This window comes from Hemitrygon akajei, chromosome 6 (assembly GCF_048418815.1).
Source record: "Hemitrygon akajei chromosome 6, sHemAka1.3, whole genome shotgun sequence".
NCBI classification, from domain to species: domain Eukaryota; kingdom Metazoa; phylum Chordata; class Chondrichthyes; order Myliobatiformes; family Dasyatidae; genus Hemitrygon; species Hemitrygon akajei.
Window position 1 is genome coordinate 186,613,355 of NC_133129.1, and position 22,029 is coordinate 186,635,383.

The window sequence follows — 22,029 nt, forward strand, 5'->3', positions numbered from 1 at the left end:
AGTGGGAGTAAACGGGACCTTTTCAGAATGGCAGGCAGTGACTAGTGGGGTACTGCAAGGCTCAGTGCAGGGACCCCAGTTGTTTACAACATATATTAATGATTTAGACGAGGGAATTAAATGCAGCATCTCCAAGTTTGCGGATGACACGAAGCTGGGCGGCGGTGTTAGCTGTGAGGAGGATGCTAAGAGGATGCGGTTTGGACACGCTAGGGACAGGAAGCATGTTCCCGATGTTGGGGGAGTCCAGAACCAGAGGTCTGTTTAGGGATAAGGGGTAGTCCATTTAGAACGGAGTTGAGGAAAAACTTTTTCACCAGGAGAGTTGTGGATCTGTGGAATGCTCTGCCTCAGAAGGCAGTGGAGGCCAATTCTCTGGATGCTTTCAAGAAAGAGTTAGATAGAGCTCTTAAAGATAGTGGAGTCAAGGGATATGGGGAGAAGGCAGGAACGGGGTACTGATTGTGGATGATCAGCCGTGATCACAGTGAATGGCGGTGCTGGCTCAAAGGGCCGAATGGCCTACTCCTACACCTATTGTCTAAGCTTCTCTTAAATGTTGAAATCAACCCTGCATCCATTACTGGTGCTGACAGCTAGTTTCACACTCTCAACACCCTCTGAGTAAAGAAGTTCCTTTTAAACATTTCACCTTTCACCTTTAACCCATGACTTCTCAGTCTAGTCCCACTCAGCCTCAGTGGGAAAAGCTTGCTTGCATTTATCCTATCTATGCCCTTCATAATTTTGTATACCTCTATCAAATCTCCTCTTATTCTCCTATGCTCCAGGTGAATAAAATCCTAGCCTATTCAACATTTCCCTATAACTCTGGTCCTCAAGTCCTGGCACCATCCTTGTAAATGTTCTCTGCATTCTTTTAATTTTATTTTTGTCTTTCCTGTAGGTAGGTGACCAAAACTAGCACACAATACTCCAAATAAGGCCTCACCAACATCTTGTACAACTTCAATAGAACGTCCCAACTCCTGTACTCAGTACATCCATTTATAAGGGCTAATGTGCCAAAAGCTTTCTTTATGATACTATCTGTCTGTGATGCACTTTCAATGTATTATGGACTCGTATTCCTAGATTCCTGTTCTACAGAACTCCGTAGTGGACTTCTGTGTAAGTCCTGCCTTGTTTGGTCCTTTCAAAATGGCACACCTCACACTTGTTGGCATTAAATTCAATTTGCTGTTTTTCAGCCCATTTATGCAGCATGTCAAGATCCCACTGCAAACTTTGATAGTCTTCCTCGCTGTCTGCTACACCCCCAAACTTGGTGTCATCTGCAAATTTTCTGATCCAGTTTACCACATCATCCAGGTCAGTGATACAGATGATAAACAACAATGGACCCAGCACCGATCCCTGTGACACAACACTAGTCACAGGCCACCAGACACAGAGGCAACCATCTACTACCATTCTCTGGCTTCTCCCATGAAGCCAACGTCTGATCCAATTTACTACCTCATCTTAAATGACAAGCAACTGAACCTTCTTGATGAAGCTCTCATATGGGACCTTGTCAAAGGCCTTGCTAAAGTCCATGTAGACAACATCCGCTGCCTTGCATTCATCAACTTTCCAGCATTTATATAGTCATGAAGTAAATTATAAAATAATACTAATTCCATAATTCTTATACTCAGCATCCTGACTGATGAAGGCCAGTGTGTTAAATGCGTTGTTCACCACCCTGACTATCTGTGTATCTGCTTTCAATGAGTTATGCACTTACCTTCTGTTCCATTACACTTCCTTCCGTCAATAATGTAAGATTATTAAGGGATTGGACACGCTAGAGGCAGGAAACATGTTCCCGATGTTGGGGGAGTCCAGAACCAGAGGCCACAGTTTAAGAATAAGGGGTAGGCCATTTAGAACGGAGTTGAGGAGAAACTTTTTTACCCAGAGAGTTGTGGATCTGTGGAATGCTCTGCCTCAGAAGGCAGTGGAGGGCAATTCTCTGGATGCTTTCAAGAAAGAGTTAGATAGAGCTCTTAAAGATAGTGGAGTCAAGGGATATGGGGAGAAGGCAGGAACGGGTTACTGATGGTGGATGATCAGCCATAATCGCATTGAATGGCGGTACTGGCTCGAAGGGCCAGTTGGTCTACTCCTGCACCTATTGTCTATTGTACCCTATTATTCTTAGTACCTACTCTAATTTGACTACTATCCAAATTGCATAACCTCACTCTTATCTGTACTGAAGTCCATTTCCCACTTTTAGGTCTACTTCCCCATCAGAATAAGATTCCCCTGTAATCTGCAATAACCTTCACTATCAATGACAGTTCCTAATTTTGTGTCATCCACAACTTACTGAACAAGCCATGTGTATTAATATCAAAAGCATTTAGACAATAGACAATAGGTGCAGAAGTAGACCATTCTGCCCTTTGAGCCTGCACTGCCATTCTGAGATCATGGCTGATCATCTACTATCAATACCCGGTTCCTGCCTTGTCCCCATATCCCTTGATTTCCCTATCCATAAGATACCTATCTAGCTTCTTCTTGAAAGCATCCAGAGAATTGGCCTCCACTGCCTTCTGAGGCAGTGCATTCCACACCCCCACAACTCTCTGGAAGAAGTAGTTTTTCCTTAACTCTGTCTTAAATGACCTACCCCTTATTCTTAAACCATGCCCTCTGGTACTGGACTCTCCCAGCATCTGGAACATATTTCCTGCCTCTATCTTGTCCAATCCCTTAATAATCTTATATGTTGCAATCAGATCCCCTCTCAATCTCCTTAATTCCAGCGTGTACAAGCCCAGTCTCTTTAACCTCTCTGCGTACGACAGTCTGGACATCCCAGGAATTAACTTTGTGAATCTACGCTTCACTTTCTCTACAGCCAGGATGTCCTTCCTTAACCCTGGAGACCAAAACTGTACACAATACTCCAGGTGTGGTCTCACCAGGGCCCTGTACAAATGCAAAAGGATTTCCTTGCTCTTGTACTCAATTCCCTTTGTAATAAAGGCCAACATTCCATTAGCCTTCTTCACTGCCTGCTGCACTTGCTCATTCACCTTCAGTGACTGATGAACAAGGACTCCTAGATCTCTTTGTATTTCTCCCTTACCTAACTCTACACTGTTCAGATAATAATCTGCCTTCCTGTTCTTACTCCCAAAGTGGATAACCTCACTTATTCACATTAAACGTCATCTGCCAAGTATCTGCCCACTCACCCAGCCTATCCAAGTCACCCTGAATTCTCCTAACATCCTCATCACATGTCACACTGCCACCCAGCTTAGTATCATCAGCAAACTTGCTGATGTTATTCTCAATGCCTTCATCTAAATTATTGAAGTAAATCGTAAACAGCTGTGGTCCCAATACCGAGCCCTGTGGCACCCCACTAGTTACCACCTGCCATTCCGAGAAACACCCATTCACCGCTACCCTTTGCTTTCTATCTGCCAACCAGTTTTCTATCCATGTCAATATCTTCCCCCCAATGCCATGAGCTCTGATTTTACCCACCAATCTCCTATGTGGGACCTTATCAAATGCCTTCTGAAAATCAAGGTACACTACATCCACTGGATCTCCCTTGTCTAACTTCGTGGTTACATCCTCGAAAAACTCCAATAGATTAGTCAAACAGGATTTGCCCTTGGTAAATCCATGCTGGCTCGGCCCAATCCTATCACTGCTGTCTAGATATGCCACTATTTCATGTTTAATAATGGACTCTAGCATCTTCCCCACTACTGATGTTAGGCTGACAGGATGATAGTTCTCTGTTTTCTCCCTCCCTCCTTTCTTAAAAAGTGGGATAACATTAGCCATTCTCCAATCCTCAGGAACTGATCCTGAATCTAAGGAACATTGGAAAATGATTACCAATGCATCTGCAATTTCCAGAGCCACCTCCTTTAGTACCCTAGGATGCAGACCATCTGGACCTGGGGATTTGTTAGCCTTCAGTCCCATCAGTCTATTCATCACCGTTTCCTCCTAATGTCAATCTGTTTCATTTCCTCTGTTACCCTATGTCCTTGGCCCATCCATACAACTGGGAGATTGCTTGTGTCTTCCCTAGTGAAGACAGATCTAAAGTACTTATTAAATTCTTCTGCCATTTCTCTGTTTCCCATAACAATTTCACCCAATTCATTCTTCAAGGGCCCAACATTGTTCTTAACTCTCTTCTTTCTCTTCACATACCTAAAAAAAGCTTTTGCTATCCTCCTTTATATTCCTGGCTAGCTTGCGTTCGTACCTCATTTTTGCTCCCCGTATTGCCTTTTTAGTTAAGTTCTGTTGTTCCTTAAAAATTTCCCAATCATCTGTCTTCCCACTCACCTTAGCTCTGTCATACTTTTTTTTAATGCTATGCAATCTCTGACTTCCTTTGTCAACCACTGTGGCCCCTTTCCCTCCTTTGAATCCTTCCTTCTCTGGGGGATGAACTGATTTTGCACCTTGTGCATTATTCCCAAGAATACCTGTCTTGGCAGTTCCACTGTCTTTTCTGCTAGGATATCTGTCCATTTAACTTTGGCCAGCTCCTCCCTCATGGCTCCATAGTCTCCTTTGTTCAACTGCAACACTGACACCTCTGATCTGCCCTTTTCTATAAATAACGAATAACAAGGTTCCATTTCTATAAATAATGAATAACAAGGTTCCCAACACTGACCCTTGCAGCACACTTTTAGTCACCAGCCTCAGTTCCGAAAGACAACCCAGTCCATTGTGGGTAAAGCCCTCCCCACCATTGAGCACATCTACATGGAGCGCTGTTACGGAAAGCAGCATCCAACATCATGGACTCCTGCCATCCAGGCCATGCCTCTGCTTTACTGCTGCATTCAGGAAGGAGGTACAGGAGCCTTAGGACCCACATCACCAAGTTCAGGAACAGTTAATACCCCTCTTGAACCAGAGGGGAGAACTTCACTGAACTTCACTTGTCCCATCACTGAACTGTTACCACAACCTATGGGCTCACTTTCAAGGGCTTTTCATGTCATGTTCCTGATATTGATTGCTTATTTATTTATTACTATTTTTTTCTTTTTGCATTTGCACAGTTTGTTTTTTCCCCACATTAGTTGTTTGTCTTGTGTGGGGTCTTTCATTGATTCTATTGTGCTCCTTTGTATTTACTGTGAATACGCACAAGAAAAGGAATCTCAGGGTTGTATGTGTTCTTTGATTATGAATTTACTTTTGAAGTTTTGAACAGCCTTTAAACACCACCATCGGCTTCTTACCGCTAAGCCAATTTTTAAATCTTTTCAGTCTGTTTTCACTTCTATTCTTATGTAGGAAAGTGCTGAAGGAGTGGTTTGAAGGTAGAACATCGAAGAGTACAGACCCTTCAGCCCACCTTTTAACCTACTCCAAGATCAATCTAACATTCCCCACCTGAATCATCCATGTGCTTATGTAAGAGTCTCTTAAATGTCTCTTATGTATCTGCTCTGCCACCTCCTCTGGTCCATTGTTCCATGTAGCCATCACTCTGCAACACCTGCCTCTGACATTAAACCTCTCCCTCCCCATATACTTTCCTCCAATCACCTTAAAATCATGCCCCCTGATACTAGTCATTTGCGCCCTAGGAACAAGTTTGGTTGTCCAACTATTCTGTGACTTCTGTTTACTTAAGGTAACTTCAAGGTAATCTTTGATTTATTTTCTTTTGCCCAATACAAGATTTTTAATAAGGTAAATTAGATGTCGGAGAATTTTATTTCAGATGGACAGTGGGTGTATGAGTCCAGTTGAAAAAAAGGGGTGTTTTATGTATTTCAAGAATGTGAGTTGACAGCTTTAGAATTGTTAGGCATTTTGTTGGTACTCTATTGTATAACACCAATGTGGTGGTGGTACTCTATTCAACTGAAGTCAAATTCAAGTTTATTGTCATTCAACAGTACTAATTTATGCTGTCCAACAAAATAACATTCCCCAGACCAAGATGCACAACACAGTACATATAACTCTCACACATAACACATAGAGTAATATTACCACAAATAACTTAACAACAAATTATCAGGTGCATTTAAGAAAACAAGTAAAAAAGTAAACAGTATAATGCTACTGGCTTCTTGCATGATGAGACCTGGGTGCTAGCAGGGAGTTCAGTAGTTTCCCATTCTAACAGTCTTTGTCCTAATGCTACAGTACCTCCTGCTTGATGGTAGAGGTTCAGTGAGATTGTTGGACAGATGAGAGGGATTACAGTAATGCCAAGAGCCCTGTGTACACAGCGCTCCTGATAAATATCTCTGATGGGTGAAAGGGAGACCCTGATGATACTGTCAGCATTCCTTGCAATCCCTTGTAGTGTCTTGTGGTCAGATGCCTTGCAATTCCCATACCAGTCAGAGATTCAGCTGGTCAGGACACTCAATGGTGCTCCTGTAAAAATTGGTTAAAATAGGAGTGAGGAGAGCCTCAATCTCCTATCTCCTTTGCATAACATTCCAGTGTGGTGGTACTCTATTGTATAAAACACCAATGCGGTGGTTAGCTATTGTATAAAGCACCAATATGTATGTGTTCCATTGATGGAGTGTTTGTACTTTGATTGTAAAGGGCTCTGGGATGTTTGAGGTGGTATTGTGCAAGTGTGAGTGTATTTTTTTTTGCTTCCAGATGTAGAGGCACATCTAGGATAAATACAGTAGATTCTGGTTAATTGGGGCAGCTGTTTGTTTGGGACAAAAACAAATCAAGAAAATATTCAGAATTCTTTTTGTTTATTTGGGACACTATGTTGCTTAATTGGGCCAAGGACTGTTGTTGAGCAGTTTCTAACTAGTGTCAGTCCCGTGCACTTCTGTGGCTGACCGTTAGACACTACACCAAGCTTAGAGCAAACAGTTTAAAATAACGTCACTTGTGTGTTTGTGTTAAAAAGTGATCTTTGTCACTGCTCATTGGCGAACAATCAGCAATTAGACAATTTCAAACTGTTTTGTTCATTCAGCTTTCAAGCATTCAGGCTTGGGAATGCCAGAAATGGCTGGGAATGAAAATAAAACTATTTCACTAGTTCAGCAAGTTAGAGCTGTGAAGAATTTGAAGGTATCGACAATAATCTTCAATGTTACAATGAAAATGAAGATTTGCAGGACGCAGTTGTTGAAAGCATGTATGAAGGCAGTCCATTATCTGCACTAGGTGTCTGTACTGATTTTGCTCATTGTGTACGCTGAATGAATTCCTCCACCAATAACTATTAGGAACTAATAGTTGTATAGTACTGTAGTACTATTGATAGAGTTCCAATTTGTTCTATATTTCATTTAAATTCATAATTTGTTACTCATTTTGTTTTTTTAATACCTTTTTAACTATTTCCATGAAACTTCAGCTAATTGAGGCAGCTGCTTATTTGGGCCAAAATGAAATGGTCCTGATGTGTTCCCATATACTGGAATCCACTGTACCTAAAAACCAAGTTGTAAAATTACAAAGCAGAGTGATTAATTTGAGCTTCACCAAGTCACCAGAAATGTCCTGATGTGTTTTAAACATTATTTCTCCAACAGAATGCCAATTCATGCCCTGTGGATCGAATAACTTTCAAGCACATCTGTGTTCGTACACATTTCGGGGGGGCAGTTTTAAAGAAGGTGAGTTGGTATGCGAATTGTTCCTTGCATTGATGCACACAATAGAGAAGCCATTTATTTATTTCCTCATTTGGTAAAGATGCCTATTTTTAGGGTGGGTGGGGATAGGGGTGGTATGGGGCAGTCAATTTTTGGAACTTTGCGCTAGTGTGTGATTCTGGGTGAAGACTGGGAGAGTTTAGGTTATCCTATCCTGACCTGAATGGGCAGGTATGTGTAACACTCAATATTCAACAGTACAGCACAGTATAAACACAGGAGAAGAATTCTGTAGGTGCAGGAAAACCAGAGCAATATACACAAAATGCTGGAGGAACTGAGCAGGTCAGGCTGCATCAATGGAGGGGGAATAAACAGTTGACATTTTTAGCTGAGAGCTTTGATCCATCAACTGTTAATTTCCCTTCATTGATGCTGCCTGACCTGCTGAGTTCCTCTGGCATTTTGTGCAGCACAGTATAGGCTCCTAACATTTTAAACTACTCCAAGATCAATTTAACCCTTCCCTACCACATAAATCTCCCTTTTTCTATCATCCATGTGCCTATCACACATTTAGCATTGGATCCTTGGAGGACAAATTGTGTTTGGTGTAATATTATGTCTTTTTTACAAATGAATCTGACATACCTCCCTATAGTATCCCTTTCTTTCCCACCGATACCAACACCCCCAACAACATAACAGAGCTTCCAAATTGTTTCGAACATAGAACAGGAACAAGCCCTTTGGCTCCCAATGTTGTGTCAAACCAATTAAATTAATAATCAAATGGCAAAATTAAACTACTTCCTTATGCCTACACAATGTCCATATCCGTCCATTTTCTTCACATTTAAATTGGTTCATGTTCATTTTGAGAGCTGATATGAGTCACATAATAAAGTGGATATCATGACCATCAGATATTTAAGTGCTAAGAGTTTAAATTCCTTTTGAAGCTTCCAGTGCAGAACCCGAACCAAGACAATGAAGAGGAGCAGGAGGACGTGACAAATTGTGAGGTGTGTGGACGGAGTGACCGGGAAGATAGCCTTCTCCTCTGTGATGGTTGTGATGCGGGGTATGTAAACACACATAAGCTAATGCTATGGAGACATTGGTAGTTGATTGAATTACAGTAGCATTCTGATGTCTGATCAAATGTTTATCCAAAAACCAGCACAGCTGTAAGGAATGTTTTCAGATTATATTCACTGCACTTGTTAGAGTATTGTTACTTAAAAGTTCTTGCGTATAAGTCACTCTAGAAACAATAGGCTGCAGAAACATTTACTGTTGATGTTCCCAAAGTGTTAAGTACAAAGTGATAACTACTATTTGACAATAACTGCTATATTACCTTAGCTTTGAAGCTCAGGTTCAAAAAACTAGGGAACGATAAAGATCTAGAAGGTTTTCAGGCCAGTAGGAAGGAGTTTAAGAATGAAATTAGGAGAGGCAGAAGGGGCCATGAGAAGGCCTTGGCGGGCAGGATTAAAGAAAACCCCAAAGCATTCTACAAGTATGTGAAGAGCAAGACGATAAGACATGAGAGAATAGGACCAATCAAATGTGACAATGGAACAGTGTGTATGGAACCAGAGGCGATAGCTGAGGTACTTAATGAATACTTCGCTTCATTATTCACTAAGGAAAAGGATCTTGGCGATTGTAGGGATGACTTACAGTGGATTGAAAAGCTTGAGCAAATAGACATTAAGAAAGAGGATGAGCTGGAGCTTTTGGAAAGCAGTAAGTTGGATTAGTCTCCAGGACTTGATGAGATGTACCACAGGCTGCTGTGGGAGGCGAGGAAGGGGATTGCTGAGCCTCTGGTGATGATCTTTGCATCATCAATGGGGACGATGGAGGTTCCGGAGGATTAGAGGGTTGTAGATGTTGTTCCCTTATTCGAGAAAGGGAGTGGAGATAGCCCAGGAAATTATAGACCAGTGAGTCTTACTTCAGTGGTTGGTAAATTGACGGAAAAGATCCTGAGAGGCAGGATTTATGAACATTTGGAGAGGTATAATATGATTAGGAATAGTCAGCATGGCTTTGTCAAGGGCAGATCGTGCCTTACGAGCCTGATTGAATTTTTTGAGGATGTGACTAAACACGTTGATGAAGGTAGAGCAGTAGATGTAGTGTATATGGATTTCAGCAAGGCATTTGATAAGGTACCCCATACAAGGCTTATTGAGAAAGTAAGGAGGCATGCGATCCAAGGGGACCTTGCTTTGTTGATCCAGAATTGGTTTGCCCACAGAAGACAAAGAGTGGTTGTAGATGGGTCATATTCTGCATGGAGATCAGTGACCAGTGGTGTGCCTCAGGGATCTGTTCTGGGACCCCTTCTCTTTGTGATTTTTGTAAATGACCTGGATGAGGAAGTGGAGGGATGGGTTAGTAAAATTGCTGATGACACTAAGGTTGAGGGTATTGTGAATAGTGTGGAGGGCTGTCAGAGGTTACAGCGGGACATTGATAGGATGCAAAACTGAGCTGAGAAGTGGCAGATGGAGTTCAACCCAAATAAGTGTGAGGTGGTTCATTTTGGAAGGTCAAATATGATGGCAGAATATAGTATTAATGGTAAGACTCTTGGCAGTGTGGAGGATCAGAGGAATCTTGGGGTCCTAGTGAACAGGACATTCAAAGCTGCTACACAGATTGACTTTGTAGTTAAGAAGGCATATGGTGCATTGTCCTTTATCAACTGTGGGATTGAGTTTAAGAGCTGATATGTAATGTTACATATTAAGCTTGACATTTGACATTCGGCATACCTTGCTGTAGCCTCCTGCCATTTCACAGATCCTCAGTCTCTCTCCAGCACTCGTCGCATCTCGTTCGTTCGCTACTTGTGTTGTGAGCGAGAGGAAGGAGTTTAAGGCTAGGAAGGGATGGCTGGATAGCTATGTAAAGTGCTACAACCTCAAGAACTTAAAGATCACGGGAGAATCGGCATTGGCTGATGCCCAAGGCGGCATCAGTGTTCCCAGAAGACCTACAATGGTTGTGTCTGTATTGAACATGTACAGACTTTTTTTTCTTGTCCCTAAACTAGTGGTCACCAACCTTTTTAAGCCCAAGATCCTCTACCTCGGCCATACTGAAAGGCAAGATCGACCAACTGAATCGTTTAGAGAAAAAGCAGCTCAGATTGTACTTCCAACTTGAGGCCTTTTATTTGGGCTGATTGTATTTGAATTACATAAAATGCTTTTGTCAAACTTTCAAATTAATTCAACCAAGAAAACACTGTAACTAGCATATCAAGCAGGCCATAGCGGCATCGAGCTCATCCAATAATGCCTTGAGTAAGAGGTGCTGAAGTGCTGTTGCTTGAATCGTTTATCAGTTTGACTACCAGTGTCATTACATGAGAAAAGTCCACGACCTTCCCAGCCAAGGCCTGCTGATGAATCACACAGTGATAGTCCAGGAAGTCGGGAAAATCAGGGTCATTATGGCACAATGCTATAAAACCAACGCGCACACCGCACATTGCTGGGGCCCCATCAGTAGTAATTGTCACCAGTTTATGAATGGGGATGTCATTTTCATGGACATTTTTAAAAACTCATTGTAAATATCCTCAGCTCTCGTTCTCTCCTTTAAGTGCAAAAGAGTGAGGAAGTTTTCCTTTGTTGTAAAATCCTGGAAAGCCATTCTGACAAATACAACAAACTGAGCTGTTTGCATTACATCCAGGGATTCATCGAACTGTCGTGAAAAATATTCAAAGAGTGCAAGTCCTTTAACACTTGTTGATCCACGTCCTCTGAGCCTTCAATCCTGATTTCAGATCCTTAACTTTCCTGGTATTGGTAAACAGTTACTGAGACACTAGTTTCAGGGGTACGCAAGCTAATGACACCACTATTTTTGTTTCCCATTACATTTGGGGAATGTTGGAATTTAAAGGGGGAGAAGTGTTGTAATGTGAGCATTATAAAGATAAAGTTAATACCAGTTAGGATCATGGTAAAGCTGTTTGTAAAGAGAGATTGTTTCCGGGGTTGCGGGGTTTTCCTTCCAGTCTTTTCTGCCCGACCGGCACATTAGTGAAAACCTCTGAATGCGAATATCGTTTTACCGTCCTAGATAAAGTTGTTCTTTTGGACAGGAAGTTGTTGAGTGGTCCTTTTTCAAAGTAGAAGTTACTACATATTTGGATCAAAAGGTTTATCAGGCATAATGTATTTGTGTATTTATTTTTCATTTTTTTAAATTTGAGGGCATTTGAGGTAAATTTGAAAGCCTCCAACTTTCACCCTGCCCTCAAATGTACCTGGTCCATTTCCGACACCTCCCTCCCCTTTCTTGATCTTTCTGTCTCCATCTCTGGAGACGGCCTATCTACTGATATCTACTATAAGCCTACAGACTCTCACAGCTACCTGGACTATTCCTTTTCCCACCCTGTCTCTTGCAAAAAGGCTATCCCCTTCTCACAATTCCTCCGTCTCCGCCGCATCTGCTCTCAGGATGAGGCTTTTCATTCCAGGACGAAGGAGATGTCGTCCTTTTTTAAACAAAGGGGCTTCCCTTCGTCCACCATCAACTCTGCTCTCAAACGCATCTCTCCCATTTCTCGCACATCTGCCCTCACCCCATCCACCCGCCACCCCACTCGGGATAGGGTTCCCCTTGTCCTTGCCTACCACTCCACCAGCCTCCAGGTCCAACTTATAATTCTCCGTAACTTCTGCCACCTCCAACGGGATCCCACTATCAAACACATTTTTCCCTCCCTCCCCCCCTTTCTGCTTTTTGCAGGGATCACTCCCTACGTGACTCCTTTGTCCATTCGTCCCCCCCATCCCTTCCCACCGATCTCCCTCCTGGCACTTATCCTTGTAAACGGAACAAGTGCTACACCTGCCCTTACATTTCCTCCCTCACCACCATTCAGGGCCCCAGACAGTCCTTCCAGGTGAGGCGACACTTCACCTGTGAGTCGGCTGGTGTGGTATACTGCGTCCGGTGCTCCCGGTGTGGCCTTTTATATATTGGTGAGACCCGACGCAGACTGGGAGACCGTTTCGCTGAACACCTACGCTCGGTCCGCCAGAAAAAGCAGGATCTCCCAGTGGCCACACATTTTAATTCGACGTCCTATTCCCATTCTGATATGTCTATCCATGGCCTCCTCTATTGTCAAAATGAATCCAAACTCAGGTTGGAGGAACAACACCTTATATACCGGCTGGGTAGCCTCCAACCTGACGGCATGAACATTGACTTCTCTAACTTCCGTTAATGCCCCTCCTCCCCTTCTTACCCCATCCCTGACATATTTAGTTGTTTGCCTGTTCTCCATCTCCCTCTGGTGCTCCCCCCCCCTTTCTTTCTCCTGAGGCCTCCCGTCCCATGATCCTTTCCCTTCTCCAGCTCTGTATCACTTTTGCCAATCACCTTTCCAGCTCTTAGCTTCATCCCACCCCTTCCGGTCTTCTCCTATCATTTTGTATCTCCCCCTCCCCCCACTACTTTCAAATCTCTTACTATCTTTCCTTTCGGTTAGTCCTGACGAAGGGTCTCGGCCCGAAACGTCGACAGCGCTTCTTCCTATAGATGCTGCCTGGCCTGCTGTGCTCCACCAGCATTTTGTGTGTGTTGTTATTTTTAATTTCCAGCATCTGCAGATTTCCTCGGATATGCAAATACTATTCCATTTTATATAAGGCACTTGAGCATCCGCGGATTTTGGTATCTGCAGGGGGTCCCTGCCAGATTCGTCGTACATCTGATGTTGCCCCCATACTCATTCAAAATTGTCTCTTTGCCCTTGAAATATCCCTCCACAAATCACACCTGGTTATCTGGTACAGGCCTGGGCCGCCAGACCTGAATGCTATAGATCTAGCCTTCGACAGATGACATACTGCCTGGTTCATTCACGGCTTTTGGTTTGGGAATGTACAGTAAGTCTTTGTGGGCACACAGTCATCCACACAGGTTTTAATGAAGTCAGTAACAACTGCAGCAAACTCATCCAGATTTGAAAATGAATCCCTGAATGCAGTCCATCCACCGATTCAAAGCAGTCCTGTAGGCACTCCTGTACTTCCCTTGTCATGGATTGAAAATTGGCTGGCTGACAGGAAACAAAGAGTAGTGATTAATGGGTCCCTTTCGGAATGGCAGGCTGTGACCAGTGGGGTACCGCAAGGTTCGGTGCTGGGACCGCAGCTGTATACAATATACATTAATGATTTAGATGAAGGGATTAAAAGTAACATTAGCAAATTTGCTGATGACACAAAGCTGGGTGGCAGTGTGAAATGTCAGGAGGATGTTATGAGAATGCAGGGTGACTTGGACAGGTTGGATGAGTGGGCAAATGTATGGCAGATGCAGTTTAATGTGGATAAATGTGAGGTTATCCACTTTGGTGGCAAGAACAGGAAGGCAGATTACTATCTAAATGGAGTCAAGTTAGGAAAAGGGGAAGTACAATGAGATCTCGGTGTTCTTGTACATCAGTCGATGAAAGCAAGCATGCAGGTACAGCAGGCAGTGAAGAAAGCTAATGGCATGCTGGCTTTTATAACAAGAGGAATTGAGTATAGGAGTAAAGAGGTCCTTCTGCAGCTGTACAGGGCCCTGGTGAGACCCCACCTGGAGTATTGTGTGCAGTTTTGGTCACCAAATTTGAGGAAGGACATTCTTGCTATTGAGGGAGTGCAGCGTAGGTTCACAAGGTTAATTCCCGGAATGGCGGGACTGTCATATGTTGAAAGATTGGAGCGACTGGGCTTGTATACACTGGAATTTAGAAGGATGAGAGGGGATCTGATTGAAACATATAAGATTATTAAGGGATTGGACACACTGGAGGCAGGAAGCATGTTCCCGCTGATGGGTGAGTCCAGAACTAGAGGCCACAGTTTAAGAATAAGGGGTAGGCCATTTAGAACAGAGATGCGGAAAAACTTTTTCACCCAGAGAGTGGTGGATATGTGGAATGCTGTGCCCCAGAAGTCATTGGAGGCCAAATCTCTGGATGCATTCAAGAGAGAGTTAGATAGAGCTCTTATAGATAGCGGGGTCAAGTGATATGGGGAGAGGGCAGGAACAGGGTACTGATGGTGTATGATCAGCCATGATCACAGTGAATGGCGGTGCTGGCTAGAAGGGCCACATGGCCTACTCCTGCATCTACTGTCTATTGTCTATTGTCCATACCTTATTGGTCCTCACCACTGGTGCTGCAGTCTCTGCCTATACTCAGGGAGTAGAAGTACAGCCAGGTGATTAGACTTCCCAAAGTGAGGGTGTGAAATAGCACGGTAGGCATTCTTGATGGTGGTGTAACAGTGGTACAGTGTTGTTTCCTCTGGTATTGCATCTGATCTGTTGATGGTAATTGCTTAGTGACTTTTCCAGACTGGCCTAGTTAAAATCCCTCATAACAATGGTGAAGGCATTAGGATGTGCTGCTTAGTGCATGTTGATCCCATTGCTCAGATCATCTAAAGCCTGTTGTCATTGGCCTGAGGTGAAATTACCAAAATGATCTTGGAAATCTCCTGTGGAAGGTAAAAAAGGATGGCACTTAACTGTTAGATATTCCAGGTCTGGTGAGCAGAATTGGGACAGCACTGATATATTTGTGCACCAAGAAGAACTGATCATGAGGCATACTCCTTCATCTCTGCTTTTGAGAGACTATAGATCTATACTATAGTAAACCCATCAATCTGAATCGCTGCGTCTGGTACGGAAGGGATTAACCACTCTTCTGTGAAACAAAAGACACACATGGTCCTAATGTCCCTCTGATTCAGCACCCTAGCTCTGAGATCATTGGTTCTATTCACTAGAGACTGTACATTTGCCAGCAAGATAGTCAGTATTGGGAGTTTAAAGTCCCGTTTCCTTAAATGCACTTGTATCACTGACCTGCAACCATTTTCCTTCGTGGAATTTGGTGACGAGTCCGTCCACAATCAGCAGTGTTTCAATCAGTTTTCAGCAATGATAGTTCATTTAAACACATTAAGGCATCTTTGCTAACATTGCATTTGCCTTCCTCACTATCGAGTCAACTTGCAAATTAAACTTAAGTGAATCCTGCATGAGGACTCCCAGATCCATTTGCACCTCGGGTTTTTGAATTTTCTCCCCGTTTAGGAAATAGTCTGTGCTTTTATTCCTTCTACAAAAGTGCATGACTGTACACTTCCCAACACTGTATTCCATGTGGCACCTCTTTGTCCATTTTCCTAATCTGTCTTAAGCCCTTCTGCAGCCTCCTTACTTCCTCAGAACTACCTGCCCCTCCACCTATATTTGTCTGCAAACTTGGCCACAAAGCCATCAATTTCATCATCGAATTTGTTGACATGCAACATAAAAAGAAGCGGTTCCAACACAGATCCCTGTGAAACACCACTATCTACTGGCAGTCAATCTGAAAAGGATCCCTTTATTCCCACTCTTTGCATCTTGCCAATCAGCTATTGTGTTATCCATGCTAGTATCTCTCTTGTAATATCCCGGGCTCTTACCTTGTTTATGCTTCATGTGTGGCACCTTGTCGTTGGCCTTCAGAAAATCCAAGTACACAACATCATCCGATTCTCCTTTGTCTGCCTTGCTTGTTATTTCTTCAAAGAATTCCAATAGATTTTCCCTGACACTGGCCTATTTTACCAATCGGCTCCAACATCTTCCCAACTACTGAGGTCAGTCATGCTGACCTATAATTGCCTTTCTTCTGCTAACCTCTCTTCCTCAAGAGTGGAGTGACATTTGCAATTTTCAAGTCTTCAAGAACCGTACCAGAATCTTGTGATTCTTGGTAAATTGTTACAAATGCCACCACAATCTCTTCAACTACCTCTTTTAGAGCTTTGGGGTGTGGTCCATCAAGGGCAGGCGATTGAGGGAATAGCTGGGCCATTGAGAATATTGATTCCCTGAGGGGGTGAGTGGGTCATTGGGAATATTGAGTCCCTGAGGGCAAGTGGGTCATTGAGGATACTGAGATCCTGAGGGTGTGAGAGTGTCGTAGGGGATTTGAGTCCCTGGGGGGTGGGGTGTGGGTTGTTGAGGATATTGAGTCCCTGAAGGGTAAATGTGTCATTGGGGATATTGAGTCCTTGAGGAATGAGTGGGTCATTGGGGATATTATCTTCCTTGGGGGTGAGTGGGTCAATGGGGCTGTTGAGTTCCTGAGGGGATGTGGGCCTGAGTGGGTTATTGAGGATATTGAATGCTGTTTGCTTGCCCTCTATGTGCTTCTGTCTTAGAGACTGGAGGGGCTCAGGACCTCCCTGAATGCTCTTTCTCCACCATGCACAGTGCAGACACAAAGGCTCACAAGTGTTGGTCTGGATGTAATATTTATTGTCAAGGAGACTTTGAATATTGTATGAAGTGTTCTCTGCCTTCCAGGATTTTTTTTTGTCACAGAAGTAGTTGGAGCTGCATACCTGTTTTGGAATTAGAATTGCTTTATTATTAACCATGTATGCCAAGATACTGTGAAATGCTTGCCTTACATATTTTTCATACAAAAGTCATTGAAACCCATCAAATATTGAAAAACCTGGAAAGAATTGTGTTTTCTATAATGGGTTAGTCTGGGACCAGAGGCATAGCCTCAGTCTAGGGGGACATCCATCTTGAACAGAAATGAGGAGGAATTTCTTTAGCCAGAGGGTGGTGAATGTTTGGAATCGACTGCCACAGATGGTTGTGGTGGCCAAGTTATTGGGTGTACTCAGAGCTGAGTTTGATAGGTTCTTGATTAGTCAGGGAGTCAAAGGTTACAGGGAGAAGGTAGGAGAATGGTTGGCCTTCACTCAACGCTTGCAGCCCTTGAGTAAAGTCCAACCATTTGCCACCATCCAGTATACCAGCACTATACCTCAAAGAACTCTTAACAGATTTGAGAAGTAACAACCAGTGTGAACAAAGTAGAGGCAGTGGGATGTCATTTGCTTGGATTTCCAGAAGGTGTTTGATAATGTGCCACACTTGAGGCTTCTTAACAAGATAAAATCCTATGGCGTTACAGGAAAGAGACTGGCATGGATAACTGAATGGCTGACAGGCAGGAGGCAATGAGTGGGAATAAAAGGGGCCTTTTTTGGTTGGCCTCCGGTGACTAGTGGTGTTCTTCAGGGGTCAGTATTGGGACCACTGCTTTTCACACTGTTTGTCAATGATTTAGATAATGGAATTGATGGTTTTTTGGCAAAGTCTATGGATGATGCAAGGATAGGTGGAGAGGTATTTAGTGCTGAGGAAGCAATGCGATTGCAGCAGGACATAGATGGATTGGAAGAATGGGCAAAGAAGTGGCAGATGGAATACAGTGTTGGGAAATGTGTGATAATGCATTTTGGTAAAAGGAACGATAGTGTGGACTATTATCTAAATGGGGAGAAGGTTCAAACATCAGAGGTGTAGAGGGACTTAGAAGTCTTCGTGTAGGACTCCCAGAAGGTTAATTTACAGGTTGAGTCTGTATTAATTCAGAGGCCCAAACAGCATCGGGAACAGAGCACTTCGAAGAGCTTACTCACAGGTTGGCGAAGCTTGTATAAAAGAAGAGCTTCGTGAGCATTCGGACATTCTGGAAGCCCAATCAGCATCGGGAGCAGAGAACTTCAAAGAGGTTTCTCGCAGGTGAGCGAAGCTTGTATAAAGGAGAGCTTCGCAGGCGTTTGGATATTCCAGAGGCCCAGTCAGCATTGGGAGGAAAGCACTGCAAATTAAATAAAAGGGACAAGCAGGGTGGCCATTGTTGGGAGAGGACCAGCGGTGAGAGTAGAGTGTCAGGCTTTGACTCGAGGATTTGACGAGAAGAGGCTGAGGTCAAAGACACAGGTTAGAAGAATTGGTCAGTGTACAGTGCAGGCAGGGTGGTAGATATGGCAGTGGAATGCTCCTTCTGTAGGATGTGGGAATTTATGGATCCTGACAGTCTCCCTGATGGCTACACCTGAAGGAAGTGCAGCCAACTCTAGCTCATGAAAGACCACTTTAAGGAGCTGGAGTTGGATGAACTTAGGATCATCCAGGAAGCAGAGCAGTTGATAGATATGACTTTTGAGCTGGTGGTTATACCCAGAGTGCAGAATTCAGAGAGTAAATGGGTGAACACCAAGAGGTAAAGGGAGAAGGAAGTCCGTGCAGGGTCCCTCTTTGGCTATTCCCCTCAGCAACAGGTATACCTCTTTGGATACTTCTGGGGTGATGGGGATGATTTATCTAGGCAAGGCAGCAGCAGCAGCCTGACCAATATCACTGTGGTTGGCTCTGAGTCTCAGAAGGGTAGGGTGAAATCGGGCAGAGCAATAGTTATAGGGGACTCTATAGTTAGGGGGCACATAGGAGATTCTGCAGCAGCAAAAGAGACACCAGTATAGTCTGTTGCCTCCTGGGTGCTAGGGTCCAAGATGTCTCTAAGCAGTTGCAGAATATTCTTGAAGGAGTGGGTGAGCCCCCGGAGATTGTAGTACATGTTGGTACCAATGACGTAGGCAGGAGAGGGGTAGAGGTTCTGCGCAGTAAGTTTAGGGAGTTAGGAAGGAGGCTGAAGAGCAGTACCTCCAAGGTGGTTGTCTCTGGATTACTCCCAGTGCCACGAGCTAGTGAAGGTCAGAACAGGAAGATAGCGCTGATGAATGAGTGGCTATGGAGATGTTTTTGGATCATTGGAAACTTTTCTGGGGAGGGGGTGACCTGTCCAAGTGGAACGAGTTGCACCTGAACTGGAGGGGAACCAATATCCTGGGAGGGAGGTTTGCTAATGCTGTTGGGGAGAGTTTAAACTAGATTTGCAGGGGGGTGGAAACCGAAGTGAAGAGGCAGAGGATGGGATAGTTGGCACACAAGTAGTGACAGCTTATGGGGAGTTTATGAGGAAGGATAGACAGATGATAGAGCAAAGAAGCACAGCCAGATATGTCCATTTTAATGCAAGTAGCATCATAAGCAAGGCAGATGAATTTAGAGTGTGGATCAATATATAAAACTATGATGTTGTAGCCATTACAGAGGATTGGATGTCTCGGGCAAGAATAGCTGCTGAGTGTGCGGAGCCTTAGATGTTTTGAAAAGGACAGGGAGGGAAGCAACAGAGGTGGGGGAGTGGCATTGCCAATTAGGGATAGTATCACAGCTGCAGAAAAGGAGGAAGTCATGGAGGGATTGTCCACTGAGTCATTGTGGGTGGAAGTCACTGTGGAGGTCCCGTACCACCAGGTTCAGGAACAGTTATTGTCCCTCAACCATTAGGCTCCTGAGCCAGTGTGTATAACTTCACTCATCCCAACACTGAATAGTTCCCACAACTAATGGACTCACTTTCAAATACTCTGTAACTCATGTTCTCAATATTTATTACATTTACAAACGTTTGTAAATGAACCTGATCAGGTGTCAGATCTCTTGGTGGGAGAGCATTTTGGAGACAGTGATCACAACTCTATCTCCTTCGCCATAGTGCTGGAGAGGGATAGGAGCAGACAATTAATTTAATTGGAGTAGGGGAAATATGATGCTATTAGGCAGGAACTTGGGACAGCTGTTCTCAGGGAAATAACGGCACAAAATGTGGCAATGTATGTTCCATTGAGGCAGGGAAAGGATGGTAAGATAAAAGACCCATGGTGTACAAAGTATGTAGAAAATCTAGTTTAGGAGAAAAGAAAAGCTTACGAAAGGGTTCAAGAAACAAGGTACTGGTACAGTACATTAAACAATACAAAAACTACACTGAACTACATAAAAACAACACAGAAAAAACTACACTAGACTACAGACCTGCCCAGGACTGCATAAGGTGCATGAAACAGTGCAGGCATTACAATAAATAATAAACAAGACAATAGGCACAGTAGAGGGCAGTAAGTTGATGTCAGTCCAGACTCTGGGTATTGAGGAGTCTGATGGCTTGGGGGAAGAAACTGTTACATAGTCTGGTTGTGAGAGCCGGAATGCTTTGGTGCCTTTTCCCAGATGGCAGGAGGGAGAAGAGTTTGTATGAGAGGTGAGTGGGGTCCTTCATAATGCTGTTTGTTTTGCGGATGCAGCGTGTAGTGTAAATGTCTGTAATGGTGGGAAGAAAGACCCTGATGATCTTAGATAGATAGATAGATAGATAGATACTTTATTCATCCCCATGGGGAAATTCAACTTTTTTCCAATGTCCCATACACTTGTTGTAGCAAAACTAATTACATACAATACTTAACTCAGTAAAAAATATGATATGCATCTAAATCACTATCTCAAAAAGCATTAATAATAGCTTTTAAAAAGTTCTTAAGTCCTGGCGGTAGAATTGTAAAGCCTAATGGCATTGGGGAGTATTGACCTCTTCATCCTGTCTGAGGAGCATTGCATCGATAGTAACCTGTCGCTGAAACTGCTTCTCTGTCTCTGGATGGTGCTATGTAGAGGATGTTCAGAATTATCCATAATTGACCGTAGCCTACTCAGCGCCCTTCGCTCAGCTACCGATGTTAAACTCTCCAGTACTTTGCCCACGACAGAGCCCGCCTTCCTTACCAGCTTGTCAAGACGTGAGGCGTCCCTCTTCTTAATGCTTCCTCCCCAACACGCCACCACAAAGAAGAGGGCGCTCTCCACAACTGACCTATAGAACATCTTCAGCATCTCACTACAGACATTGAATGACGCCAACCTTCTAAGGAAGTACAGTCGACTCTGTGCCTTCCTGCACAAGGCATCTGTGTTGGCAGTCCAGTCTAGCTTCTCGTCTAACTGTACTCCCAGATACTTGTAGGTCTTAACCTGCTCCACACATTCTCCATTAATGATCACTGGCTCCATATGAGGCCTAGATCTCCTAAAGTCCACCACCATCTCCTTGGTCTTGGTGATATTGAGACGCAGGTAGTTTGAGTTGCACCATATCACAAAGTCCTGTATCAGTTTCCTATACTCCTCCTCCTGTCCATTCCTGACACACCCCACTATGGTCGTGTCATCAGCGAACTTCTGCACATGGCAGGACTCCGAGTTATATTGGAAGTCTGATGTGTACAGGGTGAACAGGACCGGAGAGAGTACGGTTCCCTGCGGCGCTCCTGTGCTGCTGACCACCGTGTCAGACCTACAGTCTCCCAACCGCACATACTGAGGTCTATCTGTCAAGTAGTCCACTATCCAATCCACCATGTGAGAGTCTACTCCCATCTCCGTTAGTTTGTGCCTTAAGATCTTGGGCTGGATGGTGTTAAAGGCACTAGAGAAGTCAAGGAATGTAATCCTCACAGCACAACTGACCCCCTCTAGGTGAGAGAGTGATTTGTGCAGCAAATACGTGATAGCATCCTCCACTCCCACCTTCTCCTTATACGCAAACTGAAGAGGATCCTGGGCGTGCCTGGTTTGTGGCCTCAGATTCTGTATTATCAGCCGCTCC

At 43.8% G+C, this 22,029-nt stretch overlaps 1 protein-coding gene across 3 annotated transcripts in view; it reads left to right on the top strand.

Moving 5' to 3' along the window:
- The window catches only part of phrf1 (PHD and ring finger domains 1), a 179,922-nt gene that overhangs the window by 30,343 nt on the left and 127,550 nt on the right, over positions 1–22,029 (top strand). Inside the window, exons 4-6 of one of the 3 annotated variants that reach the window (XM_073049973.1) lie at positions 1,212–1,332; positions 7,545–7,628; positions 8,570–8,691. In XM_073049973.1, the coding sequence (XP_072906074.1) occupies positions 1,212–1,332; positions 7,545–7,628; positions 8,570–8,691 (327 nt within the window). Of the gene's footprint in view, positions 1–1,211; positions 1,333–7,544; positions 7,629–8,569; positions 8,692–22,029 lie in introns of those variants that run through there. The other 2 variants (XM_073049972.1, XM_073049975.1) reach the window with 2 other exon arrangements.